The 18,992-nt window shown below is 33.1% G+C and overlaps 1 protein-coding gene and 1 pseudogene across 2 annotated transcripts in view; both read left to right on the top strand.

Annotated features, from left to right (window-relative positions):
- enc (R3H domain containing protein encore) overlaps positions 1 to 7,735 on the top strand; it is a 66,458-nt gene extending 58,723 nt beyond the window's left edge. The window contains exons 30-32 of the mRNA XM_089712135.1: positions 3,175 to 3,359; positions 3,895 to 3,943; positions 4,221 to 7,735. Coding sequence (XP_089568261.1) covers positions 3,175 to 3,359; positions 3,895 to 3,943; positions 4,221 to 4,270 — 284 coding nt within the window. The 3' untranslated portion in view covers positions 4,271 to 7,735. The remainder of the gene's footprint in view (positions 1 to 3,174; positions 3,360 to 3,894; positions 3,944 to 4,220) is intronic.
- LOC149476276 (uncharacterized) lies at positions 1,071 to 2,944 on the top strand (annotated as a pseudogene). The gene is made up of 2 exons (XR_016317891.1): positions 1,071 to 1,314; positions 1,692 to 2,944. The product of XR_016317891.1 is annotated as an uncharacterized LOC149476276 (transcript).
- Positions 7,736 to 18,992: the final 11,257 nt, after the last annotated feature.

The following is an 18,992-nucleotide window of genomic DNA, read 5'->3' as shown; positions in this document are numbered from 1 at the left end:
AGCAAGATACTTACCTGTGGCACCAGAGAATGGGTCAGTTGAACTTTCAGACGATGAAAAATATATGTGTTGCACTGAGTAATGTCCGCAGACCAACATCTGTCCGAAGACCAACAGATGTCCGTAGATCAACAGCTGTCCGCAGACCAACAGCTGTCCGAAGATCAACAGCTGTCCGTAGACCAACAGCTGTCCGCAGACAAACATCTGTCCGAAGACCAACAGATGTCCGTAGATCAACAGCTGTCCGCAGATCAACAGCTGTCCGTAGACCAACAGCTGTCCGCAGATCAACAGCTGTCCGCAGACCAACATCTGTCCGAAGACCAACAGATGTCCGTAGATCAACAGCTGTCCGCAGACCAACAGCTGTCCGAAGATCAACAGCTGTCCGTAGACCAACAGCTGTCCGAAGACCAACAGCTGTCCGCAGATCAACAGCTGTCCGTAGACCAACAGCTGTCCGAAGACCAACAGCTGTCCGCAGATCAACAGCTGTCCGTAGACCAACAGCTGTCCGTAGACCAACAGCTGTCCGTAGACCAATTACAGCTGTCCGCAGACCAACAGTTGTCCAAACGTACACAGCTGAGTACCTGGTTAATCGCTCTCCGACAAGATCGCTATCTTATAAAACACCAGAAGAGATGTGTACTGGATACAGATTTATAGCGTCTAATACAAGAAAATCAATTAAAAGCAGAGACGCTATATTCTTAGAATCAACAGTGAAAAGAGATTATGTGCCTATTGAATCAGCCACAAATAAAAGTTTAAATAAAACTCAGAATGTAGAAGAAATTGAATATGACTCGTCGGATGATAATATATCTGTTTAAATATTAAAAATAAAAGTGAAAGCTCTTACCTGTGCTATGGAGATCAACCAGATTATGAAGTTCTTATAATTATGAAAAAGCAATTAATTCTGTTGATGCTGCTAAATGGATAAAGTCAATTAACGAAGAACTTTATTCTCATCAACAAAATAACACATGGACTTCAGTGGATAAAACCCCTGATATGAAAATAATTGGTTGTAAATGGGTATTTCGCATTAAAGAGGAAACTACAGGTCCACGACTTAAGTCAAGGCTTTGTGCCAAAGGATATTCACAGACAAAAGGTATCGATTACCAGGAAACATTCTCTCCGACAGTCAGGTATGATTCCATACGTATTTTACTTTCAGAATCTGTCCAACAGAATCTTCAGATAATACAGCTAGATGTTAAAACAGCATTCCTGTATGGTGAGCTTGAAGAAGACATATACATGACCATACCAGAGGGCTTAACCTATGATGCAAACAAGGTATGTAAGCTTAATAAATCTTTATATGGCTTAAAGCAGGCTTCCAGATGCTGGAACTCTAAATTTGATACTGTTTTAAAGAAATTTGGACTAGTTAATAGTAAAGCTGATCAATGTGTGTATATTGGCACTATCAATGGAGAAAAATGTTACCTATGTCTGTATGTTGATGATGGATTATTATTTTCAAAAGATGAATCAACATTAAAGGAGTTGATTAATGATTTACAATCAATATTTGAAATTAAAACTTGCTCACTCAGAAACTTTGTGGGTATGGAAATAGAGAAAAGTGACAAGTATATTTTCATACATCAGTCAAGTTATATTGAAAAGTTATTAAACAAATTTAATTTATATAATTGTAATCCCAACAGCATTCCAGTTGATCCACATTTAAAACTAGAAAAAGGAGAAGGGGAAAATGAAAAGAACATTCCATATCGAGAGGCGGTTGGTTCATTGATGCATCTAGCTACAGTAAGCCGACCTGACATTTCATATGCTGTGAGTTTGGTAAGCCGTTTTTTAAATTCTTATGACAAAGACCATTGGAGCGCTGTTAAGAAAATCTTTAAATATTTAAAAGAGACTAAAGATTATGGTCTATGTTACACTCCAATGTCTGAACCTAACACAATCGTTGGCTATAGTGATGCCGATTATGCAAACGACCCCAGCACTAGACGTTCAGTCACGGGATATGTCTTTATGAGGAATGGAGGAGCAGTCACATGGGCTTCTCAAAGGCAGCAGACAGTTGCCCTCTCCACTACCGAGGCTGAATTCATGGCAGCCTGCGCTGCGACCAAAGAGGCTATGTGGGTTAAGCAATTGTTATGTGATATAGGTGAATTTAATCAAAAATCAGTATGTTTGAACTTAGACAACCAAAGTGCCATAAGTGTAATAAAAAAAAATTAACTTTCATAAAAGATGTAAGCATATAGATATTAAATTTCATTTTATTAAAGAGAAATATTATAGTAAAGTTATAGATTTAAACTATGTATGTAGCGATGAGCAACTTGCTGATATCTTTACCAAACCACTGTCTAAAGTAAAATTTAGTTATCTGAGAGACAAAATTGGAATTCAATATTGTAACCAGTAACACTTGATTATTTATATTGTATAAGCCAATGTAAACTTTGTTTATAAATTATTTTAATTATTTTGATTTCATGTATTTCTGTGTATAAAAGGTAAAACTGTTTCTGTAAACTGTCTGTTAGAATTCTAACAAATATCAAGTGTTAAGTTATTAGTTTTCTTTTTGAAAATGTTAAGTTGTTTCTTTTATTTGTCTTGTATGAAGTTAAGATTGTTGAGTATTGTAGCAAACGTTAAATGAGAGCTATGCAGTAAATGTAAACTTTTGTGTACCGTGTAATAATTATAATGTGTTTGTTTTTAACAGTAAAAGTTAAATTTCTGTAAAATTGTAAAATTGTTGCATTCTGAAGGCATTAATTTAGGAGGAGTGTTGTAATAAATTTGCGCCTTCAATAATCTGTGGTCACTTTTCATGTAATGGCAACATTTTGTTTTGTACTTCCTCTTCTCTGCGGACATTGCTCGTGTAACACGTATATTTTTCATCTTAATAAAGTTTTTCTTGTAAAACGTGCACCTGGGTTTTTATTGACTATACCAACAAGATAACAACAATCCCAAGAACTACTGGTTACTTATTAGTAATAACTAACCTTACTAAATTCCGCTTTTGCAATGTTATAAATAAAATATTGTTATTATTTTTGTATCACTGTTTTTTTTTTATAATTAAAAATAATTTATTATTGTTGTTCATGTATCAATGTTCAATAAAGCATTATGTATTATTATTACTCCCAACAGACACAGAAACACGCAAATACGACTACACACGCACCGACCGGCCGTCGTACCGGCGTCCGGACGACCGGTTCCGATCCGATCGGTCGGATCGGAACGATCGGATCGAACGTCGTGACGGTGAACGGAGGGGGTACAGGGATAACCCGTTCGCTGTGCAGTATAGACCGCCATATTTGTTGCGACAGGTTAGTGTTTAATATCTTTGAATCTTGCCAAAGAAGTTTCACTTCTGACACGTGTCTCATAGCTATCCCATTTTTGTAAAAAAAAAGAAATTATTTTAAGGCTTTTGGATTTAAACCCATGTAGAATTCCAGGTTAGTGTTAAATATTATTATTGAAGTGTAAAATATCAAGGTCGCGTCATGGCAATACCGTCACGTCATGTATTACGGCAACGATTTTGTTATCTTTAAATCTTGACAAAGAAGTTTCACTTCTGACACGTGAGCTTGGAATACACGCTTACGGTTGACGGTAAAACTTCATGGCAATACTGCGACCGTCACATCATGGAGTAAGGCGACGATTTTGGTATCTTTAAAATTTAAATCTTGCCAAAAAAGTTTCACTTCTGACACTGAAAAACAGAGCACGTGTGCTCAGCACACTTTTTTCTATAGGTTTACATGGTATAATTAATTCAAAAGTACTACTAAATAACATAAAGAAGTATATTGTATCTATGTTTTTTGTATGTATAAATATTTTTTTGTATAGATGTCTCCTGGTACGTGGTGCAGACGTTCACCGGGACCAGTCCATCCAGGTAATTATTTATAATAATTAATATAATAATAATAAACGTGGGATTCGAACCCGCGTCTTTTTGCCATGCCAGAGCAACGCCTAGGCGTACCATATTTTCTATACTTTAAAAATATCTCATTTGCACAGCATTTTAATGATAAAATGTATCAATTAACATAATGTGCATAAATTATGGCATCGAAAACCATTGTCTTCATTACATTCTACCTGTTTCTTTATTTATTTAATTCTGACCTATTTCATTCAAAATAAAAATAAATAAATATCTATTTCAGTACTAAACCCACCCCGACGGCCGCATCCCGACAGAAACGCCCGCCGCTAGACGGCTACCACACACATATCGACGCGATAGTCGCAGCTTGTAGTCGCGGCGACTGGCGCGCGACTTTTTTGTCGCACGACTTTTAGTCGCAAGCGGATTTTTTTTGCACGGGAATTGATTAATGGGTTAATAAAAGGTGGTTTTGAAGGAAATATGAATAGATAAAAAGCAGTTTGTAACAGACCAAAATTCCCACAATTTTTTATAGTAGTGATCTGAATGTTGTAGACTAAATAAGTAACTAATTCGCATAAATATATCATTAATAGTTTTTATTTATAAAATAAAACATTAATATCAAATACCTATTTATTAATTTTTAATTGAAGATTTTTTTGCCCGATTGTTGCTTAATTACGAAACGGCTGGTCCGTGAGTTTTGAAATTATATATTCTCTATACACTAATAGACCATTAAAATAGATAAAATTCATATGTAGGAAATTTTAACTATCAATACTTAGACGACACTTGTAATTTCACTCAAATTTTTTCTTTGTCAAATTAAAAAAATAGCAGAGTTATTGTATAAAAATAAACAAAGACAAAAAAGTCGCGCTACAATCGCTCAGTGTGTAAAAACCTTTATATTTGCGTTCGCTAGAGAGAATTGAGTAAGTGACGTTTTTTATTTGTTATTTCTATTTAGATTGTTTTTTATTATTTTTTTTGTATAGAAATTTTAATAGTAGGATGGCTGTCACTTATTTAGTTTTTTTTCATGTAAATAAACGTAGATGATAGGTTTTTAGTATTTTTTCTGTCAAAGAAAAATATTCTTGTTTCGATCGGGGCTGCCTGTGTGTTTATTATTTTTGATTGCGTTGAAATGTGTTTTTAACCGACTTTTAACAAAAGAGGATCTTAAAAAAAATATAATTGTATTTATGGGTGTTTGTAGTCATGAAACAAAATTGACAATAATTTCCCATATTTTTCAATATTTTATTGGTAATAAAATTAATTTGAGTTATATAAAAGAACACCCTATATCTACAGTCGAAAAAAACATGTTTAGACTCGATTAAAAATAATGTCTGAACAGTTAATAAATGTATAGAAATAGCGAAACACACGCCGCGTTTGGAGCACCCTCTATGTTAAATATTTTAAGTTAAAAAAAATGTATGTATACAGTATGTTCTTTATTATAAAATAATAATAAAAATGCCATAATAAAACTAGATTCTTCAAAAAGAACACGCTGTATAGTTTCACTAGAGGTTTTAACATACACGCACACAAGCCAGCAAAACAGCTAAACCGTATCCGATGGATTAGCATACACACATGGGTTGTTATATTATATGAAAAATAAACGTTACGTTTTAAACGCGGCGTTCAGAACGCTCGGTTATAAAAAATATTCATACGAAGATCTCACGATGGAAGCGACCTAGTCATTTAAAGTTACATATTTATAGTTTAGGATTTGTTTTTTTAATAAATTCTCTGCATAAAAGAGAAAAAAAACAAAAGAACTTTTTTTTAATTTATTTAACACTAAAAAATACAATTACATATCATAGTCACTTGATATCTGTTTTTTTTGTCTATGTGTTTTTATATAATATCAAATATGTATGAATTTACAGAAAAAACATTTAAGGCACTTACATTACTTTTATTTTTGTTATAATGTCATATCTGAATGATAGAATAACATAAATTCATAATATATGGTACAGTCTGTCCACTATAAGAATTGCTTTTTGACAGCTCGACGCGGGTGATACCAGAAGTGATGTTCAAAAGATTATCGATTGTGATACCATTTCAATTATAAATTCAAAATATTATCATAAATCGAATCAGGTACGTAAGTAATAACTACAACGTAAACGTACTAATAAGATATGTAATAATAAGACCACATATCTATGCATTGTATGTTAAAACTAAACTAAACTAATATTTTATTATTTATTGGTTTCTATCTTACAATTTGGTTGTCTTTACGTTTAAATTATATAACATAATAGAAGAGTTTTTCTGTATCGGATATATTTTACAGAGTATTTCTATCGATTATTTTAATGTATCGACCCATCATTGAATAATTCTGTGTAGGCATCACTAAGTGGGCGGGACCTGTCCATGAAGTACGATAATTATTTGTATGACATTTTAACATAGACAATACAATCCTTCATAGGCGTGAAGCTGTCAAAAAGCAAATAATATAATGGACAGAGTATAGTATATAGTAAAAAGTATATAAAGTATCAAAATAATAGACGAAACTTTTAACTATTTTGGACTTAATATCTTATGTTATATTTGTTTAAAAATATATAAAACTAAACCAAGTACTTAAGTTATAAAAATACTTATATGCAGAGAATTTAAAACACACTGTACACCATAAGTGTCGGTATTATTTTCACTTAACATTCACTTAATAACAAACATTACAAAATACCATTAAATAAAGATTTTTTTTTTTCAAAAAATCCAAAAAAAAAAAATTTTTGTTTTTGTTTGATTTGTTGATATGAAATAGTTCAATTATAATTTTTACCCCATAATAAACAATAAGATTATGATTTTGTGATTTATTAATAAAGAATAAATTTCCAAAGTTTACTAATCTATTATATAATGTTGTTATTTAAGTATGATTCGATTGATTTTAATTTAAATTTGTCTTATTAGGTAACATTTGGGAATTTGGATTAGAGGAAGTATTAAAAAAATGTTTTTTTAATTCCATCTTTTCATTAATGTCATTTTTAAAACAAAAATCAAAAAAAATATCCAATTTTTTTGTGATAGATTATATTTAAACTAGATATCGCAGTACCTAAGTAGTAGTTATTCAACTAGAAAAAATATTTTCTCTAATCTGAATCTCGTACTATATTAGAAATATTTTTTGTAATTAAAGATAGGAACTAGAATACGTGCCTCTCGCTCTTTACCATACGTCGCACATATGTTAGAGTGAGATAGAGCGATGTCATAGTTTCGTCTTTAATCATAAGAATAACACAGCAATAATTACTACACATAAATTATAACTATTGTTATTAAAAAGTAGAAAAAACAGCTAACTCGATTCAAAATATAGTGTACAGATGTGTCTATATTTATTTTAGTTTTAATTTATATTTAATAAAACTACGTTGTCGGGCATAGACAAATTCAAACTTAATGAGTGAGTTCCTTTTCAAAAACACTGTGTATTTTTTTAGGTAAATAAGAAGAAAGAAATATTTTCTCGTTAAGTTAAAGAATACTGTGTCCTATTTGTATAGATAATAAATATTTTAGCGCCGTAACAAAATAGTTTGCGAAAGTTTGAAGTTGTCTATGGCCGTCAACGTCATCTGTCAAATACCAAAAATGACATTGACAGTTCTCGTCTGACGTTAAGGCAATGTCCCGTAGATTGTATTATTTTTAAGAAAGTTTATTGTGACGTGTAGAGTATATTATTGTTAATATTAAAGATTTTAGCGTAAATATTGTGTGTTTTATTTACTACTTTAAGTCCTTTTGTACCTCCTGTCTACCCAAGATAATAATTATTATTGTTTATGGTATAAAAGGTTACAAGCCTAGAAAATTAACACGAACACAATATGTACTGAAGTATTATTTCTCTAACAACAATTTTCTATAATTGCTGATTAAGTCACAGATTCTACACTAAAAAAATTCATACATTTTATGCGTCATTATTTATTATTTTAACTGAAACTGGCTATAGGGAGCATAATATTTTTGCATAATAAAAGTTAAGATTTCCAAAGGCTCTTACTCTAAACCTACATGAGAATTACAGGCACAGAATACATAATACATAGTAGCTAAACGCTACAGAACGGACACTCTCCGCCTCCCGCCAAAATTAAACTTACCTCACCCCGCACGATCAGTGCCTAAAGCACACTCCATACAAAATTATCGTTTTGACAGTCACACTGTAGAGACTGCAAATGTGTGTGTGTGTGTGTGTGTGTGCTTTATGGTTGGCACATTTGTGACTAGCTTAAAAAAAATTCGCGTTTTTCTGATGAAATACATCCGTAAACAGCACAATATCTAACCATTTTCTACGAAAAACGATAATCACAGATCCGAAATAATAAAATTACTTTAAGTCAATTTGATTAATGTTGTCAATCTTCGTTGCGTATCGTACTTGCAGAAAAATATGGCCCATTTTAATCACGATCGCGCGGGGTGAGGTAAGTTTAATTTTGGCGGGAGGCGGAGAGTGTCCGTTCTGTAGCGTTTAGCTACTATTATGTATTCTGTGCCTATAGTCTAAATAATAGTGACAATATAGTCCAAAACAGGAACAATCTGCTCCAAAAAATACGTACCTTATGTTGGTATTAATATCCGTCACTAGATGTCACTTAGTCATAAAAACGTCCAATATAAAAGTTCTCCTACTCAGCCATAGATGGCGCTGCATTATATTTATTAGAAAATATGCTGCCCAAGTTATCGCATGTTATATTTCATTACCACTCTTGACAAAAAACGCCTAGTTATCGTTTCCCAAGGTCTAAACTAGCCTATAATTCGGAACTTCAAATCTCATAAATAATAATTAGTTTATTTATTGGTTTAATTTTGAAAATTAGGCACAAAGATTTTTTTAACATAGATACTGTTAATTTAGATTTGGTTGCATTACTTGCAATAAGCAAAGGATTTTTTTTTGACAATACCACAAAGTTACAATCTAAAATATTCTTACTGGGAAAACGAAATTCGAAATTCTTGAGCTCCTCCACCCGTTCCCCACGATCCTTTAATAAACTCCTTTTGTATGTTCCCGTTCATAGATCTAATTTCTATGATAGCTCCTTTACGGTTCGTGCTATCAAGCTGTGGAACAGTCTGCCCGACAGTATCAGAAGAGCTGAGACACTGAATGAGTTCAAAAAGCAAGTATATAATTACTATTTATCTTTATGAAATGTATATTAGTGTGTATATGTATATTATATTAATATGTAGTATACTCATTTATTTAACTATGTATAGTATCTTCTTAATTAATTTTTTATTATTAAATCTATTTCTTATTAAATCTAAGTAATTTTATTATAAATAGTGTTGTGCACCATCGACCTCAATATATTACGTAAGTAATTCTCATGATCCTTGACCTAAGGTTGCCTGGAAGAGATCGCTGTATTAGCGATAAGGCCGCCTTTTTGTACGTTTTTTCTATTGTTTGTGTTTTTTTTGTTATTATTGTTACTGGTGCAAATAAAGTGTTCATTCATTCATTCATTCATTCATTCAAAACGAAATATTAGGCCATAATAGTACGAATACTCTCAATAGTGTTTCAACACCCCTTCCTCCTGGGCTGTGTTTGGGCTTTGCTATGGGGCAGATGCATTCCATTCCGCATATATTTGTTTCTAGAGGCAAACAGATGAGTTGGTTCCTAAATGGTTTTCGTATAAACTACTTAATCGATACACTTAATATTATTATAGGTACGTTTTCGAAAAAATGTACAGGCCTACCTACTGGATTATTAAAGTTAAATTACCTAACTAGGTACTCCACGTATATTATATAGATAGGTATATGCCGAAAAGTAAACCACAATTATTACAATAGAAACACATAGCATATTATAGAGAACAAAATAAACAGTTAAAAAACGGAACAATTTCCGCATAAAATTCGAAATAAAAAGTCGACAATCCGTCCCATGGCGTCCGTTGAAAACAACAGAGTTGATTAGCGAAGCGGTTGTCTCGTTCATTCGTATGAGTTTTATTTTTCATTTCATTCGCACATAGAACCAAAAATAGGCAAGGCTAAGTTATAAAATTGAGTTTTAGGGCGCTTGTGCACTACAAGGAATTTTACTGTCCGGCATTCCGATTTTTTACGGTCCGGTTTGGCATGAAAAATCCGATGAATTGGCTTGTGCACCTGTCCGTCTTTACTCGGATCAGTGCGGTAGGGCGTTTGTCCACTACAAGGAATTTTACGGTCCGGCATTCCGATTTTTTACGGTCCGGTATGGCACGCCATTAATCTATATACTAGCCTGTGCACTATACGTAATTTTACTGTCCGACATTTTACTTTTCCCTATTCCGGATGGTTTTTTGTGTCTACGAGTCGCTGTAGGTATAATTGTTTTCGAATGCCCACTTGCTTGGATTTTACTGTTTTTACTGCATATGCCAATTAAAAGCAAGCTCTTGTTTTACTTTCTTTTAGTTGGCAATGAGATTTGAGAAGTCAGTATTGTTATTTTATATACATTGACCAAGCATTGACCTATAATTATTATTTATTTATTTATTTATTTATAACACTTCATTGTACAAAACAATATAGGAAATGTGGTAGATACAAATTAATGAGGTACAGAAATTTTGCACAATAGGCGGCCTTATTGCTACACAGCAATCTCTGCCAGGCAACCTGGTAGGAAAGGAAATGTAAGAATAATAAGGATAGCGCAAAAAGAAATAAAAGAAAGGATATATTAAAAAAATGCCTACATACTACATAAACTACATATACTGTACATAGATACCACATAGTTATATAAATATACTTGTATTATACACTACACAAACTACAATAATATATATATATAACAATATATACAAAAATTATAATTATACATAAATTAATGCAACTATTGCATGGCTAGATAATGAGCTTTCAATAGGGACTTAAAAGAACTGAGCGTTTGTGCACGTCGGATACTTTCCGGCAAGGCGTTCCAGAGCTGAATGGCACGAACAGTAAACGAATTGTCATAAAAGTTTGACCGATGGACAGGAGTACATAATAATAAAAGGTTGGAAGAACGAAGAGTGAGAGTGTGAGTAGAGCTAAGATAGTTAAAGTTGTTTTTTAAGTAGGACGGTGTTTTAGGGTGAAATAAAATACAATACAGGAGATGAAGAATGTGAGTATTCCGGCGGAAGCGAATGGGGAGCCAGTTTAATTTTGTTCTAAACTCAGAAATATGATCAAATTTACGTAATCCATAAATAAATCGTATACAAAAATTTTGAAGCTTCTCAAGGGTGTCTAGTTGGTATTCGTGGAGATCTGGATAGGATGAATCGGCAAAATCAAGGAGAGGAAGGAGTAAAGAATGAGCTAACGTAATTTTCGTAGCGATCGGTAAAAAGTTTCGTAAGCGCCGTAGCGAGAACGCCGATGAGAAAACCCTTTTACGGACTTGTTTTATTTGCTCATCCCACGAAAAAGTTTGGTCAAGTGTCAAACCAAGATTTTTTACTTGTGTGCTATAAGGGATAGACACACCATCAACAACGATACTTGGTAAATCGGCCCAGTCGATTTTTGATACGAGCTGCCTGCTTCCGAAAATAATAGCTTTGGTTTTAATTGGGTTAACTGTTAAACCGTAATGTTTACTCCATGAAGCGATTGTCGCAAGATCAGCGTTTACTTGAAAAATCGCTTCAGGTAGTTCGAGTAGTGATGCGTGTTTATATAATTGGAAATCGTCTGCATACATATGGTAGGGTGACTCAATATTTTTGGAAATGGTGTTAATAAAAATGGAGAAAAGGAGGGGAGAGAGAACGCCGCCTTGAGGAACGCCAGCAGTAACATTGCACCAAGATGAGGAAATCTCCTCAATCTGTATACGTTGCCGACGACCCCTTAAGTAGCTATGTACCCAATCGATAGCCGATGCAGATAAATTAAGGGACCGCAGTAAAGCCAGCAATATGTCGTGATCGACCGTATTGAAAGCGTTACTAAAGTCCAGCAACGTTAGAATTGTGAGCTGCTTATTGTCAAAACCTCGCCGGATGTCGTCAGTGATTTTGATAAGTGCAGTGGTCGTACTGTGACCGGGACGGAAACCAGATTGGAAAGGATTAAGGAGATTATTGGAGTTAAGGAAAATTATTATCTAAGTAAGTGTTGGTAAGTTAAAGTTCAAGTGGGAATAGCTTTAGCTCCTCGTCACCGATTAAAATAAATAAGTGAAACACGCATTTTAAATCTCTTACGGAACTTTACTTTTTATTATAACGAAGTAATTTAATATTTCACCTTCTATATTTTTTACTCGTTTCTTGTAAAATGCAAAAACAATCATTTATGATAGCATTATACCGCCAAACTTCCTTGAACTGTACTGCACTGATCCGAGTAAAGACGGACAGGTGCACAAGCAATTCATCGGTTTTTTCATGCCACACCGGACCGTAAAAAATCGGAATGCCGGACAGTAAAATTCCTTGTAGTGCACAAGCGCCCGTACAGTTCAAGGAAGTTTGGCGGTAGAATGCTATCATATTTTTTTTGCATTTTACAAGAAACGAGTAAAAAATATAGAAGATGAAATATTATATTACTTCGTAAGATTAATTATTCTATAAAAAGTAAAGTTCCGTAAGAGATTTAAAATGCGTGTTTCACTTATTTATTTTAATCGGTGACGAGGAGCTAAAGCTATTCCCACTTGAACTTTAACTTACCAACACTTACTTAGATAATAATTATAGGTCAATGTATATAAAAATAACAATACCGACTTTTCAAATCACATTGCCAGCTAAAAGGAAGTAAAACAAGAGCTTGCTTTCAATTGGCATATGCTGTAAAAAGAGTAAAATCCAAGCAAGTGGGCATTCGAAAACAATTATATGTACAGCGACTCGTAGACACAAAAAACCATCCGGAATAGGGAAAAGTGAAATGTCGGACAGTAAAATTACGTATAGTGGACAAGCTAGCATTTAGATTAATGGCGTGCCATACCGGACCGTAAAAAATCGGAATGCCGGACAGTAAAATTCCTTGTAGTGCACAAGCGCCCTTAACATGTACATGATTTTACTGTGAATAATCAATAAGAGAATTTATGAAATAGATAAAATATGTCACTAATAAAAACGTCAAAATGTTTGAATTTCCATTTTCATTTTTTTTATTTTGAATTCAATCCTAACTAATAACGTATAATACGATTCGCTATAAAAATAAAAAAATATTAGCCACTAATCATTCCTGTCGATTAACCCATGAAAAAATCCCACGATTTCTCTACTATAGTGGATGCAGCTTTTTAGTGATAAAATATTTTTTAAATTGGTCGAGTTCAAACACTCGTCACTCAATGATGTCCATCTCAAGGGAACTAAAATGAAACATTTGAATTTCGATTTTATGATAAACTTTGATTTAAAGAAAAATATGAATTTGTGGTGAATGTAGACTAAATATTTTTAGACTCTTACAGCGCCCCGGCCGCGGCACTCGCTGGCAATCAGGTTCACTTCATAGCACCTTAATGTTTTAATTTGTACTGTCTCCCCTCGTATAGCACAAGAGGCAGTGGATAGTTATTAAATATGGTTATTAATAATAAAATTAATACCTAGTACTGTTGATGAATATAGTAGATATAATAATTTATTTCATATCTATGTAGGTACACACTCACTTAGGCAATTTTTATAAATATCAGTAAAGAATTATTGCTATTTAAATATAAGCCATCCAATCCGTTCGTAAAAAATGACGTAGGTACATAGTTCTTATAAACAACGCTATAGTGATAAAATACGAGATTTTGATTTATATTCTATGATATATTAATTGAACCTGATAAATAATTTATTGTTATCAAATCGACAGAATTACACTTTAAAAACTGCAATGTTCCATTTTTTTCTAATATTAGCACGTGACAATAGAAATGTTAGCAGCACTCGTACTATACTCGCAAACATTCAGCGTGCTAATTGCAATGATTACTGAAAATTGCCATTTATTGCACCAGCCACTGCCGCCAGCGCCGGAATGTGACGTTCAATTTTATGAAATACTAGATTTCCGCCCGCGGCTTCGCCCGCGTTTGCAAAGGAAAACCCGCATAGTTCCCGTTCCCGTGGGATTTCCGGGATAAAAACTATCCTATGTGTTAATCCAAGTTACCCTCTATATGTGTGCTAAATTTTATTGTAATCGGTTCAGTAGTTTTTACGTGAAATAGTAACAAACATCCATACATCCATACATCCTTACAAACTTTCGCCTTTATAATATACTAGCGACCCGCCCCGGCTTCGCACGGGTGAAATGCTGATACTAAATACGTACTACAGAAAAATTGTGAACGATGTATGTATATAAAAACATAGCGGCCCGCTCCGGCTTCGCACGGGTATAAAATATATAGCCGGGCGGCCGGCCGGTACCGCCGCAAACGCTACGTCCCGCAATTTTTAAATCTGTAATATCTTCGAAAATATTCACTTAAATCATACGGTGTAAAGGGCCATATAGATCTATATTAAATGAACAATGTATTCAAGGTATTTAATTGGTTAAGGATTAATGCTGTATTGGTTAAAATCGCTTCGAAAATTAGCCATTATTTGTCGTAAAAAGTAAATGACAAAAAAAAGTTATTGTGGGTTATCCATAAGAGATAGACCTATACCATTACGGACTTTTCCCTAGACCTTTTCAATGTGTATAATATGTACTTAGTACATTATTTTGATAAAACTCTTAGGGTTCAGCCTGCGTTTGCAATGTAAGCGGAAAAAATGTAATTTTTTACGACATCACATTAGAAACCTCAAAAATAACAGTACTTCTCCACTATTTAATGGATGTTATTATACATATAAACCTTCCTCTTGAATCACTCTATCTATTAAAAAAAACCGCATCAAAATCCGTTGCGTAGTTTCAAAGATTTAAGCGTACAAAGGTACATAGGGACATAGGGACAGAGAAAGCGACTTTGTTTTATACTATGTAGTGATAGTGATAGTGATATTAGATATTCAAATATTCGCGCTAAAATTTTGACCACAGACACAGAATAGTTAATAGTAGCTAACGCTACCACAGACCTAAATATGTACCTATCTGTCAATTTAAGACTACAATCACAGATAAAAATAGGTCATGAAAATCTTGACCAAATATTAACAAATTATCATGTCGTGTTAACAGATAAAAAAAAAGTTTAGATCATAACTTTTGAAAGAATTCTAGAATTTAGGTTCATTCACATTGAAGTAGTATGCAATTGATATTCATGTGTAAAAATGTTTTTAACAAATCTGCAATCTAATGACTGCATGAATGGATTTTTATTGTTTTACATACTTCTAAGATGACGTAAAAAGATGAGTCGACGTATTCTTAATAAACTAGTTCACAATCTAAAGTCTAAACAATATGAATGGAAAAAAATAAAACACAACAATTATTTTAAAGTTTTTATTAATATTTAAAAATACACAGTATAGGTACATAATAATTACAGTTTATATGCATAAATATTTAGGAATTTTTATTTTATACGAACAATACTGATCGATAAAAATCATGCATTACTTGCACCCCAATCATACTTACCGACTTACATATTATTAATTATTTAAATATCTACAATAAAATGGATAACCTACAAAGTATAAACTTAAACAGACCTAGGTTTTTATATATTCTGCCATTGCGTGTGTTATACAAAATTCTCGGAAATCAGTTTATTACTCCTTCATATCTTTAAAACCTTAAACTATTGTATCTATCTTATATTGTTTAAAAACAAAGCACAATTCAGTCCGTCCCTGTCGGCCATCCAATTAGCGAACAGATTAAAGATATACCGGGGGAGCCATTACTGAACAAATTACCGCTCCGCTCCGCTCGTGCGCCGTGTGGGGAATAGGCCACAAGCGGTAGCGGGTTGAAATTTTAGAGACGTACAATAAACAAATAAGAATTATTTACGCTACCTATACCATGTCGCGGTCTAACATTGTTGTATATTTTTTGTATGAATTGATTCATGTCTAACCGTAAAGCTTGGCCGGGGCCTGGACGGAGCACTGCGTGCCGGCTCGGCCCGGCCCCGGTGTAGTGTGAATTATGCTCAAGGTCAAGACTAACTCATGCTGAAAAATATCAAGCGAAACAAAACTGTCAACGCATTTCTTACTAAACAAGACGTCGAGGAAGTCTGCATTGAATTCCATCCACTAGAGTTTGTGTGAAGTACCTAGAAAAAGAAATACATATACAGTGATACGTTTAATTAGAAACACGTAACACGATGAAGTAGTCATCAAATTTATTTAACATTTACGTATTAACGTATTAGATATTAAGTATTATTTCGTATGTAATAGAACACCCGTTTATCTAGTTTTATAATAAAATGCTTAATTTTAATCAAACATTAGCTTAAATTAATAAAATTAAACAACTTTAAGTGAAGTCTGATTTCCAAGCATTTTCAGTCTGGACAACAAATTAGAAACAGCATGCTTCGAGTGTTCCAAAGTCAAAACCTGTTGAAATGCCGCCAATATTTTTTCTTCTACAAATATTTACACCGTTTTTTATACATTCCGTTTAAAAGTTTCTGAAAATTAATTTGCTTTGCAGTATAAATGGGTAAAAGTAAGAATTGTGACCCATCAACAAGAAAAATAATTTTAAGTTTACATTTTGACAAAAACTGGAGTTACAGGAAAATTGCAAATCATTTAGAGTGTTCGATAAAAATATATTCAATGCTATAGTTTATTTAAAAGAGCATGGTACTTCCGAAAAAGTGCCTAGCAAAGCTCGATCATGAAAAACCACTGCACGCGAGGATAGGCAAATGATTCTTTTGGCAAAGATGGATCCATTTAAAAGTTCAAATTCTATTATAAAATTAGTTTTTTCCGAAGATGAACCTCGCAATGTGTCGATGAGATCGGTTCGCAAGCGGTAAGTCGAGGAAAAATTTTTTGGGAGAGACGCCAGGAAAGTACAGCTTCTTACTAGGCAGTCTGGGAACAACGATTTTCATTTACTTAGAAAATATTGCTAGTGGACAGTACGCCAGTGAAAAAGTTTTATTTTGGGATGAAACTTAAATTAATTTAATCAATTCTGATGGCAAAGGATACACGCGTCGTTCAGTTAACCAGGCTTTAGATAGTAAATAAACAGTTCAGCATGGCGGAGGAAACATTATACTATGGGCACGTATGGGGTTATTTTTAGACTGTTATAATCTTTATAGCCAACAACGGCTTTACAACGTCGTGCCTTAGATTGTATGCAATTTTAACACGTTTGCAAAAACATATTTTCTAATAGAATTGGAACCTTTAAATGGATCCATCTTTGCGAAAAGAATTACATATTTGCCTATGCTCGCGAGCAGTGGTTTTTCATGGTCGAGCTTTGCTAGGCACTTTTTCGGAAGTACTTGCTCTTTTAAATAAACTATAGCATTGAATATATTTTTATCGAACACTCTAAATGATTTGCAATTTTCCTGTAACTCCAGTTTTTGTCAAAATGTAAACTTAAAATTATTTTTCTTGTTGATGGGTCACAATTCTTACTTTTACCCATTTATACTGCAAAGCAAATTAATTTTCAGAAACTTTTAAACGGAATGTTTAAAAAACGGTGTAAATATTTGTAGAAGAAAAAAATATTGGCGGCATTTCAACAGGTTTTGACTTTGGAACACTCGAAGCATGCTGTTTCTAATTTGTTGTCCAGACTGAAAATGCTTGGAAATCAGACTTCACTTAAAGTTGTTTAATTTTATTAATTTAAGCTAACGTTTGATTAAAATTAAGCAATTTATTATAAAACTAGATAAACGGGTGTTCTATTACATATGAAATAATGCTTAATCTCTAATACGTTAATACACAAAAGTAAATAAATTTGATGACTACTTCATCCTGTTATGTGTTTCTAATTAAACGTCCACCACTGTATATGTTAATGAAGCTTTTGCTAGAATTATAAATTAAAATAAAAATATAATACAAAGCATACTGATTTTTCTTTATTTCTTTATTTTACCAGTAACATCTTTTTTAGCATACCTAATCTATACATCTATACATAATATTATAAAGTTGAAGAGATAGTTTGTTTGAACTCGCTAATCTCAAGAACTACTGGTCCGATTTGAAGGCAGGCTATAGGCTATATATATATCATCACGCTAAGACCAACAGGAGCGGAGCCATGCGGGTGAAACCGCGGAGCGCAGCTAGTATGTAATAAAGAATGTGAACGAGTATTCATTTAACTATAGGTTTTGAATACTGACCAAAATCTTTTAGTTTTTAAATTTAGTTACTATGTTTATTAAAAAGAAGAATAAGATGTAATAATCACATTGTAATATAACATAGACTTAAATGATATCCTATCCAACGAACAACACATTTTCACAAATTCATAGCTGCTATATAATTTAAAACTCACTATAAAAAATTACTAATAAAAATCAATCTTAGCTTATCCCATATCCCACACAACAACTCCCGTCAGCGCCAAAGTTAATTGCTTTAATCGCGCCTACTTACCCGTTATATATTGTTGCTTATGTACTTATTATGTACCCCGTCTTGCGGTTTGCTATCTCTTTCTTGTATTTATTCAATTATTAATTTTAGAAACAATGCAACTTAATTTTATTACGGATTTATCGTAAGAGCTTTCTCGTCGGAAATCATTCCAAAAGTTTACAAGTAAGCAACCAGGAGAATTTGAATAATCTGTGTAAATAAGTACAAATAACTAGCATTTCGCTCATGGATTCGCCCGCATTCCCTCAGTTTTACAGTTCAAACTTTTCCCCTACAAAGTAAAAATCCCCTAAAATAGGGGATCCTATTTTAACGACATCACGACTAATTGTGACGACAAAAAGAACCTTTTAAACAATATAAATATT

Source organism: Colias philodice, chromosome 28 (assembly GCF_061535455.1).
Source record: "Colias philodice isolate Cphi_HAF_F1 chromosome 28, ilColPhil1 Martin Lab GWU primary, whole genome shotgun sequence".
NCBI lineage: Eukaryota > Metazoa > Arthropoda > Insecta > Lepidoptera > Pieridae > Colias > Colias philodice.
This window is presented reverse-complemented; position numbering and strand designations above follow the sequence as displayed.